Below are 26,409 nucleotides of genomic sequence, written 5' to 3'. Positions count from 1 at the left end.
TAAGATTCCTATGTATAATTATTTTAGATTTTAAAAAATAAAACACAGATTTTCTCTCTTCTCACTAATGGCAAATCATTTCTTTCTTGTTAATATGTTTTTCATTTTTTATGAATAAGCTTTTCATCACATCCCCATTTGCACAAAATACTTACTTGACAGCTTGCAATACAATATCTCAACCACTAGCAGATGTGTGTATGCATGGTCTTAAGTTTTCTGGGAGGTGAGCACATTCTCACCTCAAGTACATGTTTTATAAATGCCAACTTTTGCATGAAAACTGGCGCATACACATTTTAGGCTATATTTGTAAGTAAGCACAGTTTATTAATGAGGCCCCAGGAGCCGCTTGTGGATTTGGCAGCTCTAACACCTCTGACACCGCCTAAACAAAAGCAATGAAAAGCTCTGCGTTTTTATCGACTATCGTGTTAGTACTAATTTGATTGAATCCTGGCCTAACAGTACCTCAGACCAGGGCCAGAGAGGCTCTACCACTATATCACTAGGGCTGTAACGTACTGAGCCTCTTACACACACAGACACACACAAACAGACGAGGTGTCTTCACACTGGGAGCTAAGTCACAGATCCACCCAGAGAACGGGGGAGAGGCACGCACGCACGCACGCACGCACGCACGCACACACACACACACACACACACACACACACACACACACACACACACACACACACACACACACACACACACTGAGAGGGGAAATGCTTACAGATTTTCCTGAGGCAGCTGAGATTGGCAGGGGCAGGGGAGAAGAGGTGACGAAAGTGGAGGAGAGAAGAGAAGAGGAGTAGGAGAGGGTGAGGGGGGGTCAGGTGGGGGCCTCCATCAAAGGGCAAAGTTGAGAGAGATGTCCCGACTGTGCAACACCCAGCCCAGCCCCCACCCTCCGACCACTCCCACCAACAGCTGTGTGTCATAAACAAGCACACGATCTGTTCTGAACCTCTCCACTCCTCTCTCTCCAAGATCAGAGCAAAGGGTGCAGATCCAAAAACAGGAGGTAATGTAACACATATTTATTTCAAATCTTAATTACAACTGTGCTTTTCCATGAGACTGGACTGTGGGGGTGATTGAACTATGGTAGAACATGATGCGTGTGTGTGCGTGTCAGCTTAGTGCCCATGTTGTTGTGCAACCATGGTGTCATCCTGGTGTCACAGTGCCCTGTATGGCCAACATTTCTCAGTGTGCAGAAAGGCACACAACACCGTGGAGGATGCGATGACAGAGGCAGTGACCTCTCAACATGATTCCATGTTCCTCCGCTCACTTCAATCCGTGGCTGTAACATTTTATAGTGATAGGACCATATGATGAGAAAAAACTACGCTCGCATGAACCTTCTGAGATCTGAAGACGGACTTGTGTTAGCTTCTTGAGCTAATGCCTAGGCAGTCTTGAGTTGTGCAACCCAAGTTTGAAAAGGTGATCGGTAACATCTGAGGGAGCAGGTCCTACTTTTAAAATTGGTAAATAATGTGAAGGAGAGATGACAGTATCTGCAGGCAGAAGTCACTAGGGTTGCAACATTCTGGAAACTTTCAATAAATTCCCTGGTTTTTCCAGAAATCCTTTTTTGTTGTTGCACATTTATAAAAAAAAAAACTGAAATATCACATTTACGTAAGCATTCAGACCCTTTACTCAGTACTTTGTTGAAGCACCTTTGGCAGCGATTACATCCTCGAGTCTTCTTGGGTATGACGCTACAAGCTTGGCACACCTGTATTTGAAGAGTTTCTTCCATTATTTTCTGCAGATCCTCTCAAACTCTGTCAGCTTGGAAGGGGAGAGTCGCTGCACAGCTATTTTCAGGTCTCTCCAGAGATGTTAGATCGGGTTCATGTCCGGGCTCCGGCTGGGCCACTCAAGGCCATTCAGAATCTTGCCCCGAAGCCACTCCTGCGTTGTCTTGGCTGTGTGCTTAGGGTCGTTGTCCTGTTGGAAGGTGAACCTTCGCCCCAGTCTGAGGTCCTAAGCGCTCTGGAGCAGGTTTTCATCAAGGACAACGTAAAAATATGTAAAAATGGAAGAGGTCTGAATACTTTCCGAATGCACTGTATAGTATACATTTGTTATATCTGTGTCCATATTGTCCATTAGTTTCTAGAGATAGTTTAAGAGAAAATAGCCAAATTAATGAAAAAAGCATCTAATGTCACACCCTGATCTGTTTCACGTGTCCTTGTGCTTGTCTCCACCCCCCTCCAGGTATCGCCCATCTTCGCCGTTATCCCCTGTGTATTTATACCTGTGTTTTCTGTCTGTCTGTGCCAGTTCATCTTGTTTCCCAAGTCAACCAGCGTTTTTTCTCTTAGCTCCTGGTTTTTCCAAGTCTCTGTTTTTCTCTTCCTCCTGGTTCTGACCCTTGCCTGTCCTGACTCTGAGCCCGCCTGCCTGACCCTTGCCTGTCCTGACTCTGAGCCCGCCTGCCTGACCCTTGCCTGTCCTGACTCTGAGCCCGCCTGCCTGACCTCTCTGACTGCCCTTGACCCCGAGCCTGCCTGCTGCCCTGTACCGTTTTGGACTCTGACCTGGTTATGAACTGAACTGTCCCCGACTTGCCTTTTTCCTACTCCTTGGATTATAATAAATATCAGAGCTCAAACCATCTGACTCCCGCGTCTACATCTGTGTCTCGCCTTGTGTCGTTATATCTAATTAACAATGACATTCTTTTCAATTAACTCTGAAACTCTTCCAACCATTGACAAAACATTGACAAAAAATACATATTGGCAGTAAAATAAATAAAAGTATGTAAATATATATAAAGGATATTTCATGCTGCTGAAGTATTCATATTAACCACCAATGGTATTCACTAAGTTTCTGGTTTATAATTAAGATGTTTTACAGCTTTGGCATTGTATTTATTTTTAAATAATCTTATTTTATTAGTTCATATATTTTACATGTGATTATGCCACACAGAGGGTCAGAGATAATTACAGACACCTGTGATCATCAGAAGTACCCAAAAAGGCCACTAAAATGCATTGTGATGGATTACAACAAATCCTTGATAATCACCAAAATTCTGTTAGTTTACTGGTAAAATGTGAAAGTTTCAAGTAATATACCCTCCCTTTTCAAACGTAGTTGCTGATGAAGACCGGTCTCTCTGTAAATATCGGCTGGTGAGGCTATAAATCAGTTGTGTTAATGGGTCTGATCAGAGAGAGAGAGAGAGAGAGAGAGAGAGAGAGAGGAAGACATACATAACATAGTGACATAAGCTTGTTAGTGTAGAGGCTTTCCTTTCTGTATGGGAACATATGGTCCCATTGAGGATCAATGGCATATATAGGCCAGTCTTAGCACAGAGTCTAACACTGCTAATCGGCTAACTTTCTAAGATGTCCTCGCTGCAACGAACACACACGCATGCACGCACGCACTCGCACAGACAGACAGACAGACAGACAGACAGACAGACAGGCAGGCAGGCAGGCAGGCAGGCAGGCAGACAGACAGACAGACAGACAGACAGACACACACACACACAGACACACACACACACACACACTCTAAAATGACCCCAATCCTCCTGCTCTAGGCCGATGGGTCAGTGAACACTAACAGTGTGTAAATTTGTGCGTGCGTCTATTTTCAGTAATGTCTAGCACATTAGTACAACTATTAATACAGCAGCCAATATTTTCCTCTTGCTGCAAATCCATATGGCCAATATACCACGGCTAAGGGCTGTTTTTATGCACGACCCGAAGCAGAGTGCCTGACTACAGCCCTTAGCCGTGGTATATTGGCCATATACCAAAAAACCCTGAGGTGCCTTATTGCATTTCTTGGAGATTGCATTTCTAAATTGCAACATTGTCACTTAGGTTGGAGAGGCAGACAGCAAGGTTCATACAAACCTCTTGCTTTTTAAGTATTTGTCCAGTAGGTTTCCTCAGGAGTGGGTGGGTCACTCCAGCCCCATCTCTCTCTTTTTCTCTTTCTCTCTCTAGTGATTTTCTCTGCAGCATCAGAAGACTCCTCTGGATTCTTACCAACACAGGAATGTGGCAGCAGTGACCCTATAGTCAGTCCTAACCTCCCCCTTCAACTACTCTCTTCTCTCTGGCCCCCTGTATTCCTATTGGCCTAATCACTCCCCTCCCTCCCTCAATCCCTCCACAACCTCTCTCTCTCCTTCCTTCGATTCCTCTACACCTTCTCTCCTACCTTCATCCCTCTTTCTCTCTCTGGGCAAGGTGAAGAGCAGACAGAAGTGGATTAGGGAGAATCTGATCAGGAGAGAGAGAGTTACTCCTCACTATTCCTTACTCTGCCCACTTGTGGGGGTCAGAACCTCAGGCCTGTTAGAGGGACTAGCAGCCTTTGGTTCAGAAACAGCCATCACTGTCAGCATTGCTCCTAACCATGCCTACCTACTCCGATGTGTTTGAATATACAGTCATTGGTTGATCAAAGCAACTTATTCACACACAGGTATCATTATCAAACGGTGACCATCTGGCTACTTTTAGGGTTTCGATGGTATTTTTTGGATGGTTTGTATTCTGTTATGAACCATTACCCCCAGCTGTACACGTAGTTTGAAATTCTACTACATATCACCATGAGTGTGCTAAATGCCTTGCTATCTGTGCTCACTGGTTCATTTCAGGAAGTAAACAACTTTCACAACCTTGTCTGGGGAAAACCCATGAAGAAAGTTTCAAGGAGTCTTGGTTCACTTTAGGTGACCTTGGTGTGTTAATAGGCTTAATAATATGTTGTTCAAACTCACTATGGGTTGCATGTTTCCTCACAATATTGTTTTGGACATTAGTTTTAGGACTGAGCATTCTACTCAATGCATTCTCAATGAGCACTGATGAAGATTTCATCAAAAGTGCAACACAGTGGCTTGGAACTACGATGACATTTCAAAAGGAGGCAAATAATTAGTAAGAAAACCTTTTGTCATCATTTTGATGTCGCCAGATTGACTTTAGATGCGGTATAACGCTAGCTAGCTGGCTAAGATCGAGAGGAGACCACTGGATTCATCATGGTTAGCTATTTCTGACTAACTTTGCTAGCTAATGACAACATTGCCATTTGTCTAAAGTAAATTTGACCACATGATAATGATGGCAAAGATGTTTCTTACTAAATATTTGCCTACTTTAGCAATGTCATGGTTATTCCAGTCCACTATACTGTAAATCAGACGAAACAGTCATTAGCCTGCCTTCATAGAATGACTGGGTTTATCACGTAGAGATAGAGGACTCATCTTTATATCTGTGCCGTTATTGCGTCTGTGACAGCACGGGCATCGCCACTGAGGCTACAACCCATAGGAATCCCCACCCAGTTGACATCTTTGATTACTTTAAAATGACCAAAGCAGGGTGGGCGCCCTCAATGGTGCTGGTCATGCTAAAACTGCCAAGAGGCCTCTATCATTCAAATCAAATCAAATCCAACTTTGTCACATGCGCCGAATGCAACAAGTGTAGACCTTACCATGAAATGCTTACTTACAAGCCCTTACAAACAGTGCAGTTCAAGAAAGAGTTAAGAAAATAATTAACAAAAGTAAAAAATTATAAAAAGGGACACAGTAAAGTAACATTAAAGAGGCTACATACATTCTCTATGGTTATCACGACTTTTGGGCACCACAATGGCAGAGGGCAGCTGGAGAACGGTCATAACAATGGCATGACGCTACCGAGTGACGGAGGTGCAACCTATGAATATTGACCAATAGTTTCTCTGTAATCGTGAGGATTGCTGATGCTATGTAATGGTCAATGAGAGGCTTTGAAGCCACCGGCTGCCATATTGGTACTCCTCAGAAGAAGCAGTACTCCATAGTAATGAATGGAATATTACATTATTTCAATAAAATGTTTCAATGACAAAATGACATGTTTTTTAGTATGTATTTGTTTTAGTGGGGCAGTAGCATTGGTACTCTACAAAAATACTTTCAGGAATATGTTTTATATATTTTTTTATGTTCAGTTTACATAATATCATTTTAAAGTATGCATTTAGTGGTAATAGGATATACTTGTCAAAATGTATACATTAATAAATTCAATTATATAGCTACCAAAATCTATTTATTTATTGTTTACTATGGAGGAATACCAAAATATACATATATTGGGTCATTGTGACTCAGCAGCACAGGTGGCAAAGCATTCTGAACATTTATTCTCAACTTTTGAAAGAGCTGTTCTGGAACATTCTCTCCTCAAGCATTTTTTGCATGGATTAAATTACATGAAATCGAAGCAATTTATCTTCAAGCTTCCTTATCTGATCATTGAATTTATGCAGATTATGTGTTCATGCTAATTTCCCCTAGTCATATGCTACTGAAAGTAGTAGCTGCAAGCATGAAAAACACAAAAACAAACATACCTAAGTTCTATTATGAATAGTATCTAGCTTCTAGTCTCATTCAATGGTCCTTGTGGTAGAGATCTAGAGATCTAAGCAAATTCTTTCCATGATACCTTTTTTACAAATCCGTTGGAACATCTTTGAAGTGATTAATCAAAGACAGCATATTTGACTGTTACAGCCTTCTGCATAGTTACAGGGTCTGAAATTAAACCTCTGGTAGCTCCTCCAACCTCGTGGCTATCTTCTCAGCTACTGTATCAGGGAAAAAATCTATTTTTAGAGTTTTAAACTTATTTGCTCAAGGGCAGGGCAGCGTAAAAGACCTTGAAATAAGGACATGACAGCTGAAATTGGATACTGACTTCAGATGTTAGCATTATCTCAAACCACTGAGTCTGTGCAGCTTTGAGTGGTTTTAGGAGCCTCTTTCACAAATATCTGAGTGTATGGAAGAAAGGGTATTCTATTTCACAAACCCAGCAGAAGCAAATGGCAGGCAAACCAAACCTGAACTTCATCTGTCTATGGCATCCATTTTCAGGTCCAAATTTAGGAGTTGGTCAGCAACTGCTGATTCTCCACTACGGCAGAGGAAGGATGTTTTGGACAATGGATTCCATCACCTGACCTCTCCTTTCAAAATGTCCTGTGTATTCTATTCTGAAATGTTGATGTTGTTGATTCTATTTTATTATTGTCTATTCTAAAAATCGGTTTTGTTCTCTGCCAGCCTAGGTCTAAGTCTGAGTGTGTGCGTGTGTCTAGGCCGAGGGCGAGCAGCCTGCATTCTGAAGCTCATTCTCCCAGACACCGTCTCTAGCAGACCCTTTGATGTGCTGTGTCAGCGCACACACACACACACACACACACACACACACACACACACACACACACACACACACACACACACACACACACACACACACACACAGTAGCAAATCCCCTTTGGTGACAGAGCTGGAGAAGGAACACTCAGACATCACAGAGGAGGAAGATAAACAGAGAGATGGAGAGAATAAGAAAGAGAGCGACTGCAGCTGTGTGTTTGGGTCCAGTGACACCTATGATCTGAAAGACCCGATGATGACTGTGACACTCAGACACAAACTGCACTCAGCAGAGGGACATAGCTAATGATGAATTGATATGGGTCCTATATGATAGGGTGAGACACCAAGTCTTTCTCTTACTCCGACCAGTGTATTGTTTAATGAGAGGGTAATGTGGAGTATTTTCTGTGAGTATGATAATGACAATGAGTTATACCTTGTGGTAGAAATACACCATTCAACAGATTCAGCACTCACCTCATTGCACCCATCTGGCCCTGCAATGAAACATATGGGCAGACAACAGAGACACGCATGCATGCACTGCAGCCAATGCAGGATTGTTTCAGGCACCTGAGATATTACCCTTTCCATAAAATAGAAAGAGTGATCCCCTCAGTGTTATTGGTTGGACCGTAGACAGAGAGGCCCGGGCAGCGGGTGATGGTGTGTGCCGAGACATTCTAGTCATTTAGCAGACACGCTTATCCAGAGCGACTTACGGTAGTGAGTGCATTCATTTTCATACTGGTCCCCCGTGGGAATCGAACCCACAACCCTGGCGTTGCAAGCGTCATGGGGCCAAGGCCAAGCCAACCTCCCCTAGAGACACCAGATGGCTCATTACATAACCGCTACACCCTGAGAGAGCAGGGAAGCAGGGAGTGGGAGGTGTGTACGTTCTACTGATATGGGTGGTGTAAATGTGTGGGCCGGGGGGCAGAGCAGCAGGCCAGGCATGCGTGACCATTACTATCACCCCCTCCATGTGTCCTGTCCAAAGTCACCATCCATCCTCACACCCTAATACACACTAACACAAACGTTATGACATCCTTATTGTCTAGCGGCTAAGTGAAACAATTGTGGCTTTTGCGATAGAGGCACCAAATTTCACACATGGCTATAGTGCCATCGCAGATTTTCTACATTATTGGGATGGAATGGAACATTAAATCCATGAATAGAACAGTTAAAAGCCAATTAGAGCAAAGGGAGAGGTGTTTCTATTGGCTTCTAGTAATGCCCCCTTCCAGATGCCACCAGACTGTGGGGCAACACTGACACCTGGTGGCAAGGAAGAAAAGTGAATGTGTTTTCTTCAGCGAAGGATGACCTCTTTTCAGGAGTTCAAATAGAGCCTGTCCTATTTTGACCTTTATTTAACTAGGCAAGTCAGTTAAGAACAAATTCTTATTTTCAACGACAGCCTAGGAACAGGGGTAAAACGACAGATTTGTGCCATGTCAGCTCGGAGATCCAACCTTTTGGTTACTAGTCCAACGCTCGAACCACTAGGCTACCTGCCACCCCTCTATTGCAGTAGGCTAGGCTACAGGTGGGATATTATGGTATGATGCTATATGTAAAAAGTCAATAGTTAAACACTGCATTGAAATCAAGGTGTTTCATTGATTACAGGCGCTCTGTCTGGCCTTGCAAGGTTATCATCTATCCAGTTAATGTAGACACACATACAGCAGAGAGATACTATTTCAGGGCAACATGAGACAGCGTTGTGCTAAATGTTGGTTTCTGCCTATCCTAAAGCAATCGCTACTGTGGCAGAGCATTAGAGAGAAGAGAGAGCGAAATAGAGAGGGAGAGCGAGAGAGGGTGTCTACCTTCACCAGGCAGCGCTCCACAGCCATAAAAGAAAACCAACCCTCTATCTCCCTGCAGAGTTAACCTCTGGTCATTCTCCAGGGTGCTGGCTACTGCTGAACATGGACAGTCATTGTGTTTGGTTTACAGTTTGGTTTACACATATGAACGCTGAATGTTGGCTTATCTTTTAAGAGGTTGATTTTAAGTGCACCTCATGTATTGGGGCGGCAGGGTAGCCTAGTGGTTAGAGCGTTGGACTAGTAACCGGAAGGTTGCGAGTTCAAATCCCCGAGCTGACAAGGTACAAATCTGTCGTTCTGCCCCTGAACAGGCAGTTAACCCACTGTTCCTAGGCCGTCATTGAAAATAAGAATTTGTTCTTAACTGACTTGCCTAGTTAAATAAAGGTAAAAAAAAATAAAAAAATAAAAAAAAAGAGCCATGTCTGGTAAAGTCAAGAGCACCTAGGAATGATTTCAATAAGTTGGAAAAAGCCAAATAACGAGAGGACACAAGAGTTTCCCCAAAAAAAGTCAGTTTAATTGAATGCTAAAAGAACAAGGCTGAGACGCTGTATCAGTACATAGGTGATGCATCACAGCAACACAACAGTTTTTTATGTGGGGGGCGGGAGACACACGACTGTGACCTGTTCATCAACCTCCAGGTTAGAGTAGAAAGAAGCTGATCTTAGGCACTGGTCTGTTTTACACATTTCACCTTAGCCGTAATGAAGGATTTTGTAAGGATAAGCTGTTGCTAGATCACTGCCCAATGACAACTCCTACCCAGAACACTCAACCTTCCCCTGTGGATGTAGTGCATAGCTCAGTAGTTTCTCTCTCTAATTCAACCACTCATGTATTGACCATTCCAATAACAATCCTTGTCAAAATAATATCTAATGTAAAAAACAATTTCAAATTTGTCTACATAAGACCGAATCAAGTCGGTCGCTCACATATATAGTGATATTTCATATTGTACAAAGTTACATTCTGAACTGCAAATGCTCTTTCATAGAAATAAATACTGAAATGGCTAAACTGCAATATGAGGGATCTTCTCCTGGAGAGAAACACACACACACTTTCACCCCTCAGGACAGACACCAGCTAAATCCGTTGATGCACAGACCAGAGACACATGAAACCTTACCCCCTTTCTAGTGCACTTCTTTCAACTAGCCTGGCCAAAATAGTGTACTAGATGGGGAATCAATGTGTCATTTTAGATGCAACCAGAGTCTAAAAAGATAAAATGTACAAAAAGTTAATCAAAATAGGCTTAGAGTCTGAAAACTTCAGTATCATAGCAACCTATGGGGGGAGCCACCTTGCCCTCTAGTGTACAAAAGGTAGAAGAAAGAAGTTGTTCCTAGACGCTGATCTAAGGTCAGTGTTGAGTTGTTCCCCTTAATGTTTCATGTTGGGATTTAGAGAAGATAAACTGATCCTAGATCTGTGCCTATGGGTAACATCTACTCTCAGCGTACAAAAAATGTCAGAAGCAGAGAAGCCGGCTATTATACACCAACATCTCTGCTCTCGTAGAGTGCTCTTAGTTTATTTGCAGAGATGACAGCTTAAAAATATATCTCTATTCTATACACCATGATCATTTTAACAAAGACGGTCTGGCAAAATGTTATTGTATTTACAGAGAGACGGGGCTGAACATGCTGCTACAAGGCCACACATTACACATTTACTTTATTTGGTAACCGGCCATGTAACATTCTTTCACATAGGAATAAATAAATCTGTCACACTTAAAGTCCATAATGTAGTTTTCAATATATTTTTTCTCAACTTTCAAACATAAGGCAGCCGTTGATTTTCGTAAAGTGTCTGCAAGCTCTAGCTGGTGGGAGAGAGGGAAGGCGGGAGAGCAGCGGCCCAGAAACTAAAGACGGAAGCCCTGTTCCAACACTCTTGCAATGCAACACTGCCTTCCTTCCGTGAGGTAATAAATTATTCATCTATATGTATCCATCCTATTTAAATCCTGTCAATCATTACCCCTAGAAAGAAAAGAGGCATTTCGAAAGTATTGAAACAAGGCGATTCTCTGTCCCAGCAGCTACGGACATGATTGATCAGAGATCTATTAGGTTAGCCTAAACATAAGCCCAGTAATGGAGGACAACACTGATCCCAGGTCCAGAAAAATCTTACAATTGATTAAAAACTGTCTTTCATACAACCAAGAGCCATGTTCTCACAAAATAAAATCTATCACACAAGAGTACGTCTGTGTCATTCAGGACACACAGGATTGGCTCACTTGCTGGATTGTCCTGTAATCCCTTCTTTCTTATTGGACGATGTGAGACATCATGGGGTTGATTTGGTTTTGCATTTCAAAACACATCATAACCAATAAACCATCATTATTCTCCTGTGAGCAGGTCTCTTATACAGTATTGTCTCCTCTCCGTCCATCTGAAAGAAAGCACAGAGGGGAGGCCAAAGACACACCCTGACCCTGCATTGATTCCACCAATCACCACACAGTATTTGGACAGAGGGGTTGGACCCTAAGCATCCAATAGAAAACCAGGTGCAAAATATGATCTAAGAAAATTAAAATCACCATTTTTTTTGTTTTCACTAATAATCATTCTAGTAATAATAATAATAATAATAATAATAATAATAATAATAATAGAAGCGCGACAGGCTTGTATCAGATTTAAAATACAATACAATCAGTAAAATAAAACATTTAATTAAAAAAATGTAAAACAAAACAAAGATACAAAACCAAAATTAGAAGAAAATAAATAAACAAAAATAAACATGCAAAAGAGTGAATCTGACTGGACAGCTTGTTCCTGCTTTAAATAGGCTCCTCATCGCCGTGGCATGGTCAGAGGTTAAAGTTCAGTCCTGGCTGTCCATGACCTGCCAGACGATCAGGTGACTCCTCTCAGCTTTGGCCAGGAACGGCTGCAGCTTCAGAGTGGGCTCGTCCAGTGGCTCTTCAGTCTCATCACCTACACACGCACAAAGACACACAAAGACACACAAAGACACACAAAGACACACAAAGACACACAAAGACACACAAAGACACACACACACACACACATTAAGCCACTTCAACTCATACAAATATCTATGTTTTCATGCCCTGCCATATACTGACTGTACTTGTCAGTCTGATGTGATGGTCCATGCCAACTCACCCATCCTGAAGTCGATGTATCCCTCTCCTCCACTCATCACCAGAACAGACTTGCCCAACTGCTTTTGAGGGTTCTCCTCTGCCCCATTGTCACCCCCCGCCTCCGCTGCTCCGCCTGCACCTGACGGGATCACCTGACCTGGGGGGACCTTCATCAGTTAAAAGGCAGGACGAGGAGGAGAAGAAGAGAGGGAAGAGAAGTGAAGTTACCTGGGACAGCGGTGAAGAACTTGACTGCGTCTCGGTGACCATGGAAACAGAGCTGAGCGTGCACCATGGAGCAGAAGGGTACGAAGGTTCCAGCCGTCACCTTGTCACTGTTCTCATCACCATACACACGGATCACTCCGCCAGGTTTACCTGGCCCTGCCATCACCTTATTGGCTAGAGAGAGAGATGAATCGTTAAATAGAGAGAGGGTAGATAGATGGAAGGATAGAGAAATTTTCATTAAATAGAGAATGGAAGGGGAAAGAGAAGGATGGAGAGAGAGATCTATCATTAAATAGAGATTGGGAGGGGAGAGAGAAGGATGGAGAGAGATGCATCATTAAATAGAGATTGGGAGGGGAGAGAGAAGGATGGAGAGAGATGCATCATTAAATAGAGATTTGGGGAGAGAGTAGTGGGCATAGAGAGGGGGGTGGAGACAATGGAGTGGGAGAGAGACATTACTTCCCCTTACTGTCAGTGAGAGGTATAGAGATGATGACTCCATTGCCAGTGCCGACCCAAAGACGGTTACAGGACACCGTGAGAGCTGTGATCCTGACAAAGGAGAAGCCCAGCTTCCCCGTACCTGAGGGAGACCAACATGACACATTAAGAAAATAGGAATGGCCTCCCGGGTGGCGCAGTGGTCTAGGGCACTGCATCGCAGTGCTAACTGCGCCACCAGAGTCTCTGGGTTCGCGCCCAGGCTCTGTCGCAGCCGGCCGCGACCGGGAGGTCCGTGGGGCGACGCACAATTGGGCTAGCGTCGTCCGGGTTAGGGAGGGTTTGGCCGGTAGGGATATCCTTGTCTCATCGCGCTCCAGCGACTCCTGTGGCGGGCTGGGCGCAGTGCGCGCTAACCAAGGGGGCCAGGTGCACGGTGTTTCCTCCGACACATTGGTGCGGCTGGCTTCCGGGTTGGAGGCGCGCTGTGTTAAAAGAAGCAGTGCGGCTTGGTTGGGTTGTGCTTCGGAGGACGCATGGCTTTCGACCTTCGTCTCTCCCGAGCCCGTACGGGAGTTGTAGCGATGAGACAAGATAGTAATTACTAGCGATTGGATACCACGAAAATTGGGGAGAAAAGGGGATAAAAAAAAATAAAAAAAATAGGAATAATGGGTCTGTATTTCCTGTATGTCACTTGGGCTTGCTAATGCTGTGAACCCCTGTCCCATATCAGTCAAAACTAGCTAACAACGAGGACACAAACACCACAATCAAGTTGCGTTAGAAGCATAGAACGTAGAACACACAATAACTGCAACAGGTGTAAATGGCCTTGGTTCCTCACCCAGCATCTTGCTGACGTAGGGCTCTATGTCAACGTCCTGCAGGTGTTGGTGTGTGTGGGAATGGAACAGTCTCAGAGTAGAGTCCAGTCGGATGGACACCCAGATACCATCTCCTTCCCCCGCCAGCTGTCTCACCTGGCTCTCCTTACGGGGGTGGGCATCAAACGACTTCTACAGTGGAGAGGAGGATTACAACTATAATCTGTGGACTGAGCCTGTGTGAGTCCGTGTGTGTGTGTGGGTTCTTGTGCGTGCGTGCGTCCATGAACGGGTCAGACGTACCTCAATCTTCATGGCTTTGGGCTGGACCACGTAGATCTTGTTCCTGTAGCCACACCAGACCTTGTCGTGAACCACGGTCATACAGCGGACAGAGTGGTGGGGTCTGCCCAGGTCTAGTAGGTGGTAGTTAGTCAGGTCCCACTGACCATCTGGAGAGAGGAAGAGTAAGAGCGGTGTGTAAGCACCAATGTAGGAATCCTTTAATGGACACAGTCACATAAGAAACTAAGAAAACCAATTAAAAGTCACACAAACGTGTAAGAAAACATCTCAGCCTTACCCACTCCTCTGTGGAAGATAGCCAGTGTTCCATCAGCCAGAGCCACCAACACTCTCCCCTTCACATGGACAATGCCCAGGACAGAGTCCTTCAGCTTTATAGAGTGGAGACACTTCCTCCACTGGGCCACTGACGAGTGCACGTACACACTGGAACACACACACATTTGACTGATGAGGTCAATATGAGATAGATAAACTGATCTGATTGATTGATTAAATCGATCGGCGTCTCACCATCCGTTCTGTGCCCCAAGCCACATGGTTGGTAAAACACTGCTCATCTTCTGGGCTTCTTCTCTCATCAGGTCCTGTTCCTCTGGGTTAGGGTTGGAGCTAACTCCATCCTTCACCAGATCAGACTCCCTGAGAACAGAAACAGGATGTTAGTGTGTATGTATGTGTGTGTGTGTGTGTGTGTGTGTGTGTGGTGTGTGTGTGCATCCCTGTATCCCATACCTCTGTGTGTAGTTGGCTGGCGTCTCCCCAGGACTAGTGCTCTGTACTCCCAGAGGGTCAGTGAAGACATGTTCAGTGTAGACTCCCCTCTGACTTAAGTCATGCTCCGGGCCTGCAGGACCCGCACTGGCCTCTGTAGCTTCAGTAGCCTCCTCTGCAGCCTTGGCGTCTACACAGAGAGGAGTGAAGGAGAAACTGTAGGTGTAAGAGCAGAGAATTCAATAGATAATCACTTTTGACTTAGGGAAGGACTGGAGAAGCAAATATTATTGCTTTTTTGCCATAATCACTGATCTGGTCTATGAAAACACCCTTACACACTTACCAGAACCATGCAAAATGCACATTCACTAATAAATGACTAACTTCTGGTAGCAGGCGTTAACAATCTCTCAAGCACAGGCCCACCTGCTAGTGAGTAGCCAGCTAATCTTTATATTTAAAGTCTAGTTTTACATGGATCTAGTTGCTTGCTAACAAGGTAGAACAGTTGATCTGTTATGAATACACCCTCCTTTCCGTCTCCAACTGTTTGAACAACCCAGCCTGTTCACTTAGTTTAGGATGTTGAAATCCAGTGGCCTACCTGGATAAGAAGATGCTTATTTCGCAGAATGAGAACGAGTTGCCAATTCCGTATTTAAATGCATATTCTTATGCTCTGTGCACATTTATAAAACACAGGCTAGACAGCTAGCATACAGACTGGATAATATGCTGCTAGCTGTACATGGTGCCGCGCACGACAGAAACTGAGCATTCATTTTCCACAATCACTTTAATGGATACTCCCATCTAAGTAGGGTCTGCTCTGTAATACATTTTGGGAGTTGAGACATAAAAGGGCATCGTTGCAAAGGTTACGTTCTCCTCTATTACAGTAAAATAATGTCTCAATGTGTTTCGGTGTCATACGAGTTGATTGCTTGTTGTAAGAGGGAGATGATCTTGTCTCGCTGTGGTGGTGAGTGGCAGGGGGAGGGGTTTAGTGTCTGGAGCGAAGGATACGAGACCAAAAATACAAACACACAAACAAAAAAAAGATACATGTGTGTATGTATGTACAGTTGAAGTCAGAAGTTTACATACACTTTAGCCAAATACATTTCAACTCAGTTTCACAATTCCCGACATTTAATCCAAGTAAAAATTTCCTGTCTTAGGTCAGTTTGGATCACCACTTTATTTAAAAAATTTGAAATGTCAGAATAATAACACAGAGAATGATTTATTTCAGCTTTTATTTCTTTGATCACATTGCCAGTGGATCAGAAGTTTACATAGACTCAATAAGTATTTGCTAGCATTGCCATTAAATTGTTTAACATGGGTCAAACATTTTGGGTAGCCTTCCACAAGCATCCCACAATAAGTTGGGTGAATTCTGGCCCATTGCTCCTGACAGAGCTGGTGTAACCGAGTCAGGTTTGTAGGCCTCCTTGCTCACACACGCTTTTTCCAGTTCTGCCCACACATTTTCTATAGGATTGAGGTCAGAGCTTTGTGATGGCCACTCCAATACCTTCACTTTGTTGTCCTTAAGCCATTTTGCCACAACTTTGGAAGAATGCTTGGGGTCATTGCCCATTTGGAAGACCCATTTGCGTCCAAGCTTTTAACTTCCTGACTGATGTCTTGAGATGTTGCTTCAATATATCCACATAAATTTTCCTACCTCATGATGCCATCTATTTTGTGAAGTGCACCAGTCCCTCCTGCAGCAAAGCACCCCCACAACATGATGCTTCCACCCCCGTGCTTCACGGTTGGGATGGTGTTCTTCGGCTTGCAAGCATCCCCCATTTTCCTCCAAACATAACGATGGTCATTATGGCCAAGCAGTTCTACTTTTGTTTCATCAGACCAGAGGACATTTCTCCAAAAAGTACGATCTTTGTCCCCATGTGCAGTTGCAAAACGTAGTCTGGCTTTTTAAAGGTGGTTTTGGAGCAGTGGCTTCTTCCTTGCAGAGGTTACGTCGATATAGGACTCGTTTTACTGTGGATATAGATATTTTTGTACCCGTTTCCTCCAGCATCTTCACACGGTCCTTTGCTGTTATTCTGGGATTGATTTGCACATTTCGCACCTAAGTACGCACATCTTGGAGATAGAACGTGTCTCCTTCCTGAGAGGTATAACGGCTGCATGGTCCCATGGTGTTTATACTTGTGTACTATTGTTTGTACAGATGAACGTGGTGCCTTCAGGCATTTGGAAATTGCTCCCAAGGATGAACCAGACTTGTGGAGGTCTACATTTCTTTTGTCTTGGCTGATTTCTTTTGATTTTCCCATGATGTCAAGCAAAGAGGCACTGACTTTGAAGGTAGGCCTTGAAATGCATCCACAGGTACACCTCCAATTGACTCCAATTGACTTGATTATGTCAATTAGCCTATCAGAAGCTTCTAAAGCTATAACATAATTTTCTGGAATTTTCCAAGCTGTTTAACGGCACAGTCAACCTAATGTATGTAAACTTCTGACCCACTGGAATTGTGATACAGTGAATTATAAGTGAAATAATCTGTCTGTAAACAATTGATGGAAAAATTACTTGTGTCATGCACAAAGTAGATGTCCTAACCGACTTGCCAAAACTATAGTTTGTTAACAAGAAATGTGTGGAGTGGTTGAAAAATGAGTTTTAATGACTCCAACCTAAGTATATGTAAACTTCCGACTTCAACTGTATGCCTGCGTGGGTGTACTAATCTTACCTGTGTCGGTGTCATTCTCTGCTCCTGCTGTCTGGGGGGTAGCCACTGCCCCCTCTGTAGAGCAGCCAACCACATTGATCCCTGCCAGCACTCCAGCTTCGCCCATTGAGCAACTACTGGTTGTGCTGGCTTGCAAAGTCCCGCCCTCAGCACCCGACCCCGACTCCGCGTCATGGGGCACCTCCTCCCCTGCCGGATAGTCTGTCTCTCTGGCACCTGACACACACACACACACACACACACACGTCATATATAAACATGTATAAACAAACATGGTATGATTAGCTGCAATCAAAACAAAAACATTTAGCCTTGTCTTCAGTTTACATCACACAAACGAACACACGCAGACCTGGCACACTGGCGATGCAGAGAACATGAGAGTTGCAGACAAAGAAATTCTCCAGGACGTTCCCAGGCTGGTTGGCATCGATGACGATGACCTTAGTGGTGGCCTGAGTACTGGTACAGATCCACACCAGAGAGGACAGCTCCTCCTGGTGGAGCAGCTCCTTCTCCTGCTCCTACACACACACAACGGAAAAGGGTGTATGAGTGTGAGTGTGTCTTTACTGTACGTACACACGTGTGTCTTATGAGCCCGTCTGTCTGTCTATTGTATGCGTGCAAGCATGTGTGTGCTGTATGATGTATTATGTACCTTTAGGTCCTGGTCCAGTTTGTCCAGACTGCTCTGTGATCCTGTCTTCCTGAGAGGGCTCTCAGGACCAGGGCTGGTCAGGTCACTGTAGAACACACTGGCACCTACTATAGACCCGCCGTCACGAGTCTTACCCCCCGACAGGTTCACACCCGCAGCACACCACAACTACAGGAGATAAATACACACAGTTACCAATACGCAACATATACAGTGCATTCAGAAAGTAGTCAGACCCCTTGACCTTCTCCACATTTTGTTACGTTACAACCTTATTCTAAAATTGATTAAATATGTTTTTTTCCTCAATCTACACACAATACCCTATAATGACAATGCAAAAACAGGTTTAGAAATTTTGGCTAATTTATAAAAAATAAAATAAATGAAATATCAAAATGTACATATGTATTCAGACCCTCTACTCAGTACTTTGTTGAGGCACCTTCGGCAGAAATTACAGCCTTGGACCTTCTTGGGTATGACGCTACAAGCTTGGCACACCTGTATTTGGGGAGTTTTTCCCATTATTTTCTGCAGATCCTCTCAAACTCTGTCAGGTTGGATGGGGAGCGTCGGTGCACAGCTATTTTCAGGTCTCTCCAGAGATGTTCGATTTGGTTCAAGTCCGGGCTCCGGCTGGGACACTCAAGGACATTCAGAGACTTGTCCCGAAGCCACTCCTGCGTTGTCTTGGCTGTGTGCTTAGGGTCGTCGTCCTTTTGGAAGGTGAACCTTTGCCCCAGTCTGAGGTCCTGAGTGCTCTGGAGCAGAATTTCATCAAGGATCTCTCTGTACTTTGCGCCATTCATCTTTCCCTCGATCCTGACTAGTCTTCCAGTCCCTGCCGCTGAAAAACATCCCCACAGCATGATGCTGCCACCACCATGCTTCACTGCAGGGATGGTGCCAGGTTTCCTCCAGACGTGAGGCTTGCCATTCAGGCAAAGGAGTTAAAGCTTGGTTTCATCAGACCAGAGAATCTTGTTTCTCATGGTCTGAGTCCTTTAGGTGCCTTTCGGCAAACTCCAAGTGGGCTGTCGTGCATTTTACTGAGGAGTGGCTTCTGTCTGGCCACTCTACCATAAAGGCCTGATTGGTGGAGTGCTGCAGAATTGTTGTTCTTCTGGAAGGTCTCCCATCTTCACAGAGGAACTCTGGAGCTCTGTCAGAGTGACCATCGGGTTCTTGGTCACCTCCCTGACCAAGGCCCTTCTCCCACCGTTTGCTCAGTTTGGCCGGGCGGCCAGCTCTAGGAAGAGTCTTGGTGATTCCTAACTTCTTCCATTTAAGAATGATGTAGGCCACTGTGTTCTTGGGGACCTTCAAAGCTGCAGAAATGTTTGGGTACCCTTCCCCAGATCTGTGCCTCAACACAATCCTGTCTCGGAGCTCTACGGACAATTCCTTCAACCTCATGGCTTGGTTTTTGCTCCGACATGCACTGTCAACTGTGGGACCTTATATAGACAGGTGTGTGCCTTTCCAAATCATGTCCAATCAATTGAATTTACCACAGGTGGACTCTAATGAAGTTGTAGAAACATCTCAAGGATGATCAATGGAAACAGGATGCACCTGAGCTCAATTTTGAGTCTCATAGCAAAGGGTCTGAATACTTATGTAAATAAGGTATCTGTTTTATATACGTCAAGGGCTCTGAATACTTTCCGAATGTACTGTATGGAGAGAAAGACAAGGTAAGGAAAGGTACACACACCTTCATGGTAGCATCTTTCTCATCCAGTGGTCGGAGGTAGACAGGTACAGGTAGATTCTTCATCTTGTTCTCTAACGTCTGACCACCATTGGCCACCTGTAATATAACACAGTGGTCAGCATACCTGGAGTCACTGAACCGAACTTAACACGCAGCCCTTGTCTAGAAAAAGTCTAGTATAAAGTAATGCACTAAGACACTTGTCCTACCTTGAATTTCTGCGGCAGGCTCCACCCGTAGGCCTGTACCCTGCCGTCGTCCTCCTTCTGAACGTGGGCTTTCACCTGTCTGTACTGGGCTCTCTTCTGCTCCCTGCGAGACACCATGTTGCCTGACTCAGACCTGAATTGGGGGAGAAAAAAAACATCTAATCTATTTTGGACATACTGTCCAGTGTAGATGGGTAAATTAATTGAAGAATGGATGGTGGCATGGAGGTGGGGCCAAAGGACGATTGAATCCTTGACGTGTGAAAGACTGGTTGGATCATGAGTGAAATGGAAAGATGGGTAGACGTCTCCAACACTCACTCCTCATTGAGGAAGTCGAAAGCCTTGCTCTTGTCGCTGGGTAGCTGTTGCAGAGCTGCGCTCCTCTTCTTCACAGAGGGCTGGACCTGGGAGGAGGGGGCGTTGTACTTCACATTCACTGGCGCAGCCTCCGCTGGCTTCTTAGCCGCTCCTCCACTCGAACTGAACAACCGACTGAAACTGGAGGACGGAGGGAGGGATGGAGGGAGAAGGAAGGAGGAGGTAGAAAGAAAGAACACACAGACACATATAGAGGGGCAGACAAAGCAGCAGCAGCAGGGTTTAAGGGATAAATCATCTAATTAAGGTTTGATTACGCCCCCGCCCCCCCAAATCACACCTTCAGTACCCATTTCAGTTCCAAAATCACAGCAAAAATCAGAACCATACAGAGCTTGGCAAACTTTCAAAAAGGTCAGAACAATGCTTGTTGTTCCAGTGCCATGATGCAAAGAGCCCTTTCTCAATCAGATTGGTTAGATCAGACTACACTGACCAAAAGCAGCGAGCGAGTCTCCACTCTGTGATTTTACAGGGGATGGGAGAGCAGGGAATGCATTGGTTAGTACTGTAACACGAACCAGGCAGTTAGTAATTCAACACAGAACACAACACAGTTACAGACTATTGCTGCTTATTCCAGCTCCAGAGACGATGCTTGTTTAGTAACAGAATGAGATCAAAAGACTAGGTCCATAAATATCAGGATTCTTTCAGTTGAAGATCAAATAGCTACAGACCATCAGGTTAAAACGTATAGATGACTGTATGACCCTCTCCATATAGCAGAAAGTAGCCTCAAGACTAAACTCAGTGTATCAGTTTAGAAATCTGTCCAACCACAGATGACATTCTGATTACAGTATCTGACTCTAGAATACAACTATCCATTCCACTAGTTATACCCTCTTTCTCCACGCCCATCACCCATCCCAACCACTCCCAACACACCTCCTGCATACAGATAGGACAACAACAACATCAGGCAGGATACAACAGAGAGAGGGACCAAAGGAGCAGAGGGTAACAGGAGACAGAGGATTTCTTCATAAATAAACATGCATTCAATACACACAACCCCTCTCCAACAGCTTAATGCTTTAACCCCTGCCCCAAATAAACATTCATCATTAGTCAGATGCATTACACACCATAACCATTCCTGCTGAAACCCAACAGGGGAGCCTAGATCAGGAAATGGCAATTTAGAAGACATTTCAGTAAAAGATATGTAATATGTGTACTAAGCTGAAGCACACTGATACGCGTGCACGCTCACAAACACACATCTGTCTTCCATTTGTAGGTGAATCGTTTTTGAAACGTTTTAAAGCAGATGAAAAGTGTTGGTTTCCCTTGGGAGATTTCACACAATTTGAACTCACTCCGACTTACAACAAAAACAAAATGACACTTCAACTAAAAAGCCATTCCCTGATCAGGCAGACACTCCCTGGTTTGTTGATTTGTTTGTTAAGAACCAAAATCAAAAAGACCCATTAGCCTGTCAAAGGATTACCTACACACTGGAGATCAAAATGTGAAAAAAAGAAGAAAAAAAAAGAGGGGAAATCAGATTAAATGATCATCAACAATCTTACAGTGGTTTTAGCTATAAGTGTGGTATGACAGCTCCTAGGTGTGGAGTGTAAAGAGAAAAGGAGAGCACGCAAAAAAGGAGAGATGTGTGGTAAAGGGGAAGGATTGCATTGAAGGAGTGAAGAAAAGGAGTGATAAAAGGAGTGACGGTAGGAAAGGAGAGACGGTAGGAAAAGGAGAGACGGTAGGAAAAGGAGAGACGGTAGGAAAGGAGTGACGGTAGGAAAGGAGTGACGGTAGGAAAGGAGTGACGGTAGGAAAGGAGTGACGGTAGGAAAGGAGTGACGGTAGGAAAGGAGGGACGGTAGGAAAGGAGAGACGGTAGGAAAGGAGAGACGGTAGGAAAGGAGAGACGGTAGGAAAGGAGTGAAGCTTACAACTGCCAGATGCTGGATTTCTTCTTGTCTGCGGTGGCTGGATTCTCTCTCGATGCTCTGAGGGGAAGATTACAACACATTTAATGACTTATCACTATTCAGCTGAGACAAAAACGATCTTGTTACTCAACTAGCTAGAATCGCCCAGGAGAGAAAACACAAAAACACAAACTAGAAGGGGTGCATGTTTATCAGTAAGCACATTGTGTGGTTGGAATACAAAAAGACAAAAACTCTTCAATATGCATCATTTTGTTTTGGACTAGCTGAGCTTGTCACATGATTCCTCTCCCTACCGTATCATCTCTGTCCATCGTACAGCTTCCTGTAGCTCCATCAGTCTCTCTTTGTACTGGTTCCTCTCCATCAGGACTCTGGCCATCTCTACCCTGGTGAACCTCTTCCTCTGGGCCGTGGGAACATCCGCCTGCAAGAAGTGGTATCAGCAACCTCAGAGACACACACACACACACACCTCAGGAAACACACACACCTACATACAGTTGAAGTCGGAAGTTTACATACACCTTAGCCAAATACATTTAAACTCAGTTTCACAATTCCTGGCATTTGATCCTAGTAGAATTAACCCGTTTTAGGTCAGTTAGAATCACCACTTTATTTTAAGAATGTGAAATGTCAGAATAATAGTAGAGAAAATGAATTATTTCAGCTTTTATTTCTTTCATTACATTCCCAGTGGGTCAAAGTTTGCATACACTCAATAAGTATTTGCTAGCATTGCCATTAAATTGTTTAACTTGGGTCAAACATTTCAAGTAGCCTTCCACAAGCTTCCCACAATAAGTTGGGTGAATTGTGGTCCATTGCTTCTGACAGAGCTGGTGTAACTGAGTCAGGTTTGTAGGCCTCCTTGCTCACACACGCTTTTTCAGTTCTGCCCACAAATTTTCTATGGGATTGAGGTCAGGGGTTTGTGATGGCCACTCCAATACCTTGACTTTGTTGTCCTTTAGCCATAACTTTGGAAGTATGCTTGGGGTCATTGTCCATTTGGAAGACCCATTTGCATCCAAGCTTTAACCTCCTGACTTATGTCTTGAGATGTTGCTTCAATATATCCACATAATTTTCCTACCTCATGATGCCATCTATTTTGTGAAGTTCACCAGTCCCTCCTGCCGCAAAGCACCCCCACAACATGATGCTTCCACCCCTGTGCTACAGGGTTGGGATGGTGTTCTTCGGCTTGCAAGCCTTCCCCTTTTTCCTCCAAACATAACAATGGTCATTATGGCCAAGCAGTTCCATTTTTGTTTCATCAGACCAGAGGACATTTCTCCAAAAAGTACGATCTTTGTCCCCATGTGCAGTTTCAAACCATAGTCTGGCTTTTTAATGGCCGTTTTGGAGCAGTGGCTTCTTCCTTGCTGAACGACTTTTCAGGTTATGTCGATATAGGACTCATTTTACTGTGGATATAGATACTTTTGTACCCGTTTCCTCCAGCATCTTCACAAGGTCCTTTGCTGTTGTTCTGGTATTGATTTGCACTTTTCGCACCAAAGTACGTTCATCTCTAGGAGACAGAATGCGTCTCCTTCCTGAGCGGTATGATGGCTGCGTGGTCCCATGGTGTTTATACTTGCGTATTTGTCACGTTCCTGACCTGTTTTCCATTGTTTTTGTATGTGTTTAGTTGGTCAGGGCGTGAGTTGGGGTGGGCATTCTATGTTATGTGTTTCTATGTTGGGTTAAATGTGTTGCCTGATATGGTTCTCAATTAGAGGCAGGTGTTTGACGTTTCCTCTGATTGAGAACCATATTAAGGAAGGCTGTTCTCACTGTTTGTTTGTGGGTGATTGTCTTCCGTGTCTGTGTATGTCGCACCACACGGGACTGTTTCATTTTCGTTCGTGTATGTAGTCTGTTCCTGTTCGTGCGTTCTTCGTGTTATTATGTAAGTTCGTTTGTTCAGGTCTGTTGACTTCGTTTATTGTTTTGTAGTTTGTTCAAGTATATTTTCGTCTTCGTTATTATTATTAAAATCATCATGTATTCCACCTACGCTGCATTTTGGTCCAATCCTTCTCGCCTCTCCTCATCCGAGGAGGAGGGAAAATATGACGACCGTTACAGTATTATTGTTTGTACAGATGAATGTGGTACCTTCAGGTGTTTGGAAATTGCACCCAAGGATGAACCAGACTTGTGGAGGTCTACAATTTTTTTTCTGGGCTCTTGGCTGATTTCTTTTCATTTTCCCATGATGTCAAGCAAAGAGGCACTGAGTTGGAAGGTAGGCCTTGAAATGCATCCACAGGTACACCTCCAATTGACTCAAATTATGTCAATTAGCCTATCAGAAGCTTCTAAAGCCATGACATAATTTTCTGGAATTTTCCAAGCTGTTTAAAGGCACAGTCAATTTAGTGTATATAAACTTCTGACCCACTGGAATTGTGATACAATGAATTATAAATAAAATAATCTGTCTGTAAAAAATTGTTGGAAAAATTACTTGTATCATGCACAAAGTAGATGTCCTAACCGACTTGCCAAAACTATAGTTTGTTAACAAGAAATTTGTTGAGTGGTTGAAAAATTAGTTTATGACTCGAACCTAAGTGTATGTAAACTTCCGACTTCAACTGTATATCTTAGCAAACACATACACACACATACCTCAGCAAACACATGTACACACGCACAGAACTCACATCTTCCTCATTGTTCTCACTCTTCGTCTTTGTTTTGGCCTCCTCCGCCTCAGCCCGAACACTACGAGAAACACAAACACACTAGAGATGCCTGGGGATCCTATATTCATCTAAACAGGGAAAGAAAACAGACAGAAGGGCAGAGTAGAGACTGACTTCTTGAGTTCCTCCTCCAGTTCCTTGCTCTTCTCCTCCAGTCTGGTCTTGGCCTGAGTCACAGCCTCCAGCTCTCCCTGCAGCACCTCCTTCTCACACGACAGCTCATCCACACGCGCCATCAGGTCATTCTTCACCAGGTTCAATGCATTTCTGACGAGACGGAGGACAAAGATTAGACGGCGTGATCATCAGGCCCTACACATACTTCCTCTGGGACCTGGGTGAACTCTGATGAAAGCTAAATCCCTCCGTGAACAATAGGTGGCAGTAGTGTGCTGTCTACTGCACAACGTGGAACATTGTTGCGCTTGATAAATTCATGTTTCGTTTATTTCGTGAGCATGGACGCAGGTGATTTGAAAACACAACTTACTTGGTCTCCAGCAGCTGAGTGTTCTCGTGGATGAGATGCTCCACTTCACGGCCCATACCTTAGGAGGAGAAAGGAGGGATGAAAAGGAAAAAAAGAGAAGAAATGGAAATTCCTCCTGTCTAAAATGGAATGATATGACACACACACACATTCCTTCAGTCTTACCCAGGAAGTTAAGGTCTGAGACCCATGCTGGCAATGTGAGGTGGAAAACAAAACAGATTATCTTGACGATCACCTAACAGTTTAGTTGATTTCGTGAGCATGGACGCATGCTCACAGAATTGCGGGGACTCCAACAGGTCTATACGCAGCCTAAAGAACACTGAACCTACAACCTCACCAAGAGGGAGATCCCACTGTATATTTTAGACATCATTTGGGAGTTTGGGAGCTAAAAGGGGAGAACTAGAGGGAGGGTGGGAGTGTCTTACCCAGCAGGTCAGCCCCCTCGTCCATGTCTGCTATTTCCATGTCGGGTCCTGCCGAGGACAGCTCCGCAAACAGAGACTCAGTGTTCCTGTCGAACGCCATGTTCTCTATACCTACTCCTTCAGTAGGAGTACTGGAGAGGGATGTGAGGAGGGAGAAAGGGATGGGGTAGGGGGGGGGGGGAAGAGATGGAGGGGAGAAAGGGATGGGGAGGAGGGGGGGAAGGAGAGAGGTCATCTGAGTGAACACAGCTACAATACATTCCATCATAAAATACAATTTGTATAGATTTGTTTTATATATCCGGCTCAAAAGGACCCAAGCTGGAAGGGATTTTCTGTACAGTTTGACACATAAATGGAGATTGAGTGTTCAG

The 26,409-nt window shown here is 44.2% G+C and overlaps 1 protein-coding gene and 1 long non-coding RNA gene across 6 annotated transcripts in view; one reads left to right on the top strand and one right to left on the bottom strand.

Moving 5' to 3' along the window:
* Positions 1–813: 813 nt before the first annotated feature.
* On the top strand, positions 814–2,639 carry LOC129828485 (uncharacterized). Its single transcript, XR_008755247.1, has 2 exons — positions 814–1,027; positions 1,790–2,639. It is a non-coding gene; the product is annotated as an uncharacterized LOC129828485 (long non-coding RNA).
* Positions 2,640–9,583: 6,944 nt separating this feature from the next.
* LOC129828998 (C-Jun-amino-terminal kinase-interacting protein 4-like) overlaps positions 9,584–26,409 on the bottom strand; it is a 53,402-nt gene continuing 36,576 nt past the window's right edge. For 3 of the 5 annotated variants that reach the window (XM_055890379.1, XM_055890382.1, XM_055890383.1), the window contains 21 exons: positions 26,036–26,166; positions 25,602–25,659; positions 25,226–25,378; positions 25,070–25,130; positions 22,685–22,815; positions 22,389–22,445; positions 20,413–20,592; positions 20,092–20,224; positions 19,883–19,978; positions 18,163–18,330; positions 17,854–18,025; positions 17,502–17,717; positions 14,780–14,948; positions 14,558–14,686; positions 14,322–14,470; positions 14,042–14,190; positions 13,759–13,930; positions 12,940–13,053; positions 12,465–12,638; positions 12,256–12,393; positions 9,584–12,063 (listed from right to left, as the gene is read on the bottom strand). In XM_055890379.1, the coding sequence (XP_055746354.1) occupies positions 11,951–12,063; positions 12,256–12,393; positions 12,465–12,638; positions 12,940–13,053; positions 13,759–13,930; positions 14,042–14,190; positions 14,322–14,470; positions 14,558–14,686; positions 14,780–14,948; positions 17,502–17,717; positions 17,854–18,025; positions 18,163–18,330; positions 19,883–19,978; positions 20,092–20,224; positions 20,413–20,592; positions 22,389–22,445; positions 22,685–22,815; positions 25,070–25,130; positions 25,226–25,378; positions 25,602–25,659; positions 26,036–26,166 (2,863 nt within the window). In that variant the 3' untranslated portion in view covers positions 9,584–11,950. Of the gene's footprint in view, positions 12,064–12,255; positions 12,394–12,464; positions 12,639–12,939; positions 13,054–13,758; positions 13,931–14,041; positions 14,191–14,321; positions 14,471–14,557; positions 14,687–14,779; positions 14,949–17,501; positions 17,718–17,853; positions 18,026–18,162; positions 18,331–19,882; positions 19,979–20,091; positions 20,225–20,412; positions 20,595–22,387; positions 22,446–22,684; positions 22,816–25,069; positions 25,131–25,225; positions 25,379–25,601; positions 25,660–26,035; positions 26,167–26,409 lie in introns of all 5 variants that reach the window. The other 2 variants (XM_055890380.1, XM_055890381.1) reach the window with 1 other exon arrangement.

This window comes from Salvelinus fontinalis, chromosome 30, assembly GCF_029448725.1.
Source record: "Salvelinus fontinalis isolate EN_2023a chromosome 30, ASM2944872v1, whole genome shotgun sequence".
Taxonomy (NCBI): Eukaryota; Metazoa; Chordata; class Actinopteri; order Salmoniformes; family Salmonidae; genus Salvelinus; species Salvelinus fontinalis.
This window is presented reverse-complemented; position numbering and strand designations above follow the sequence as displayed.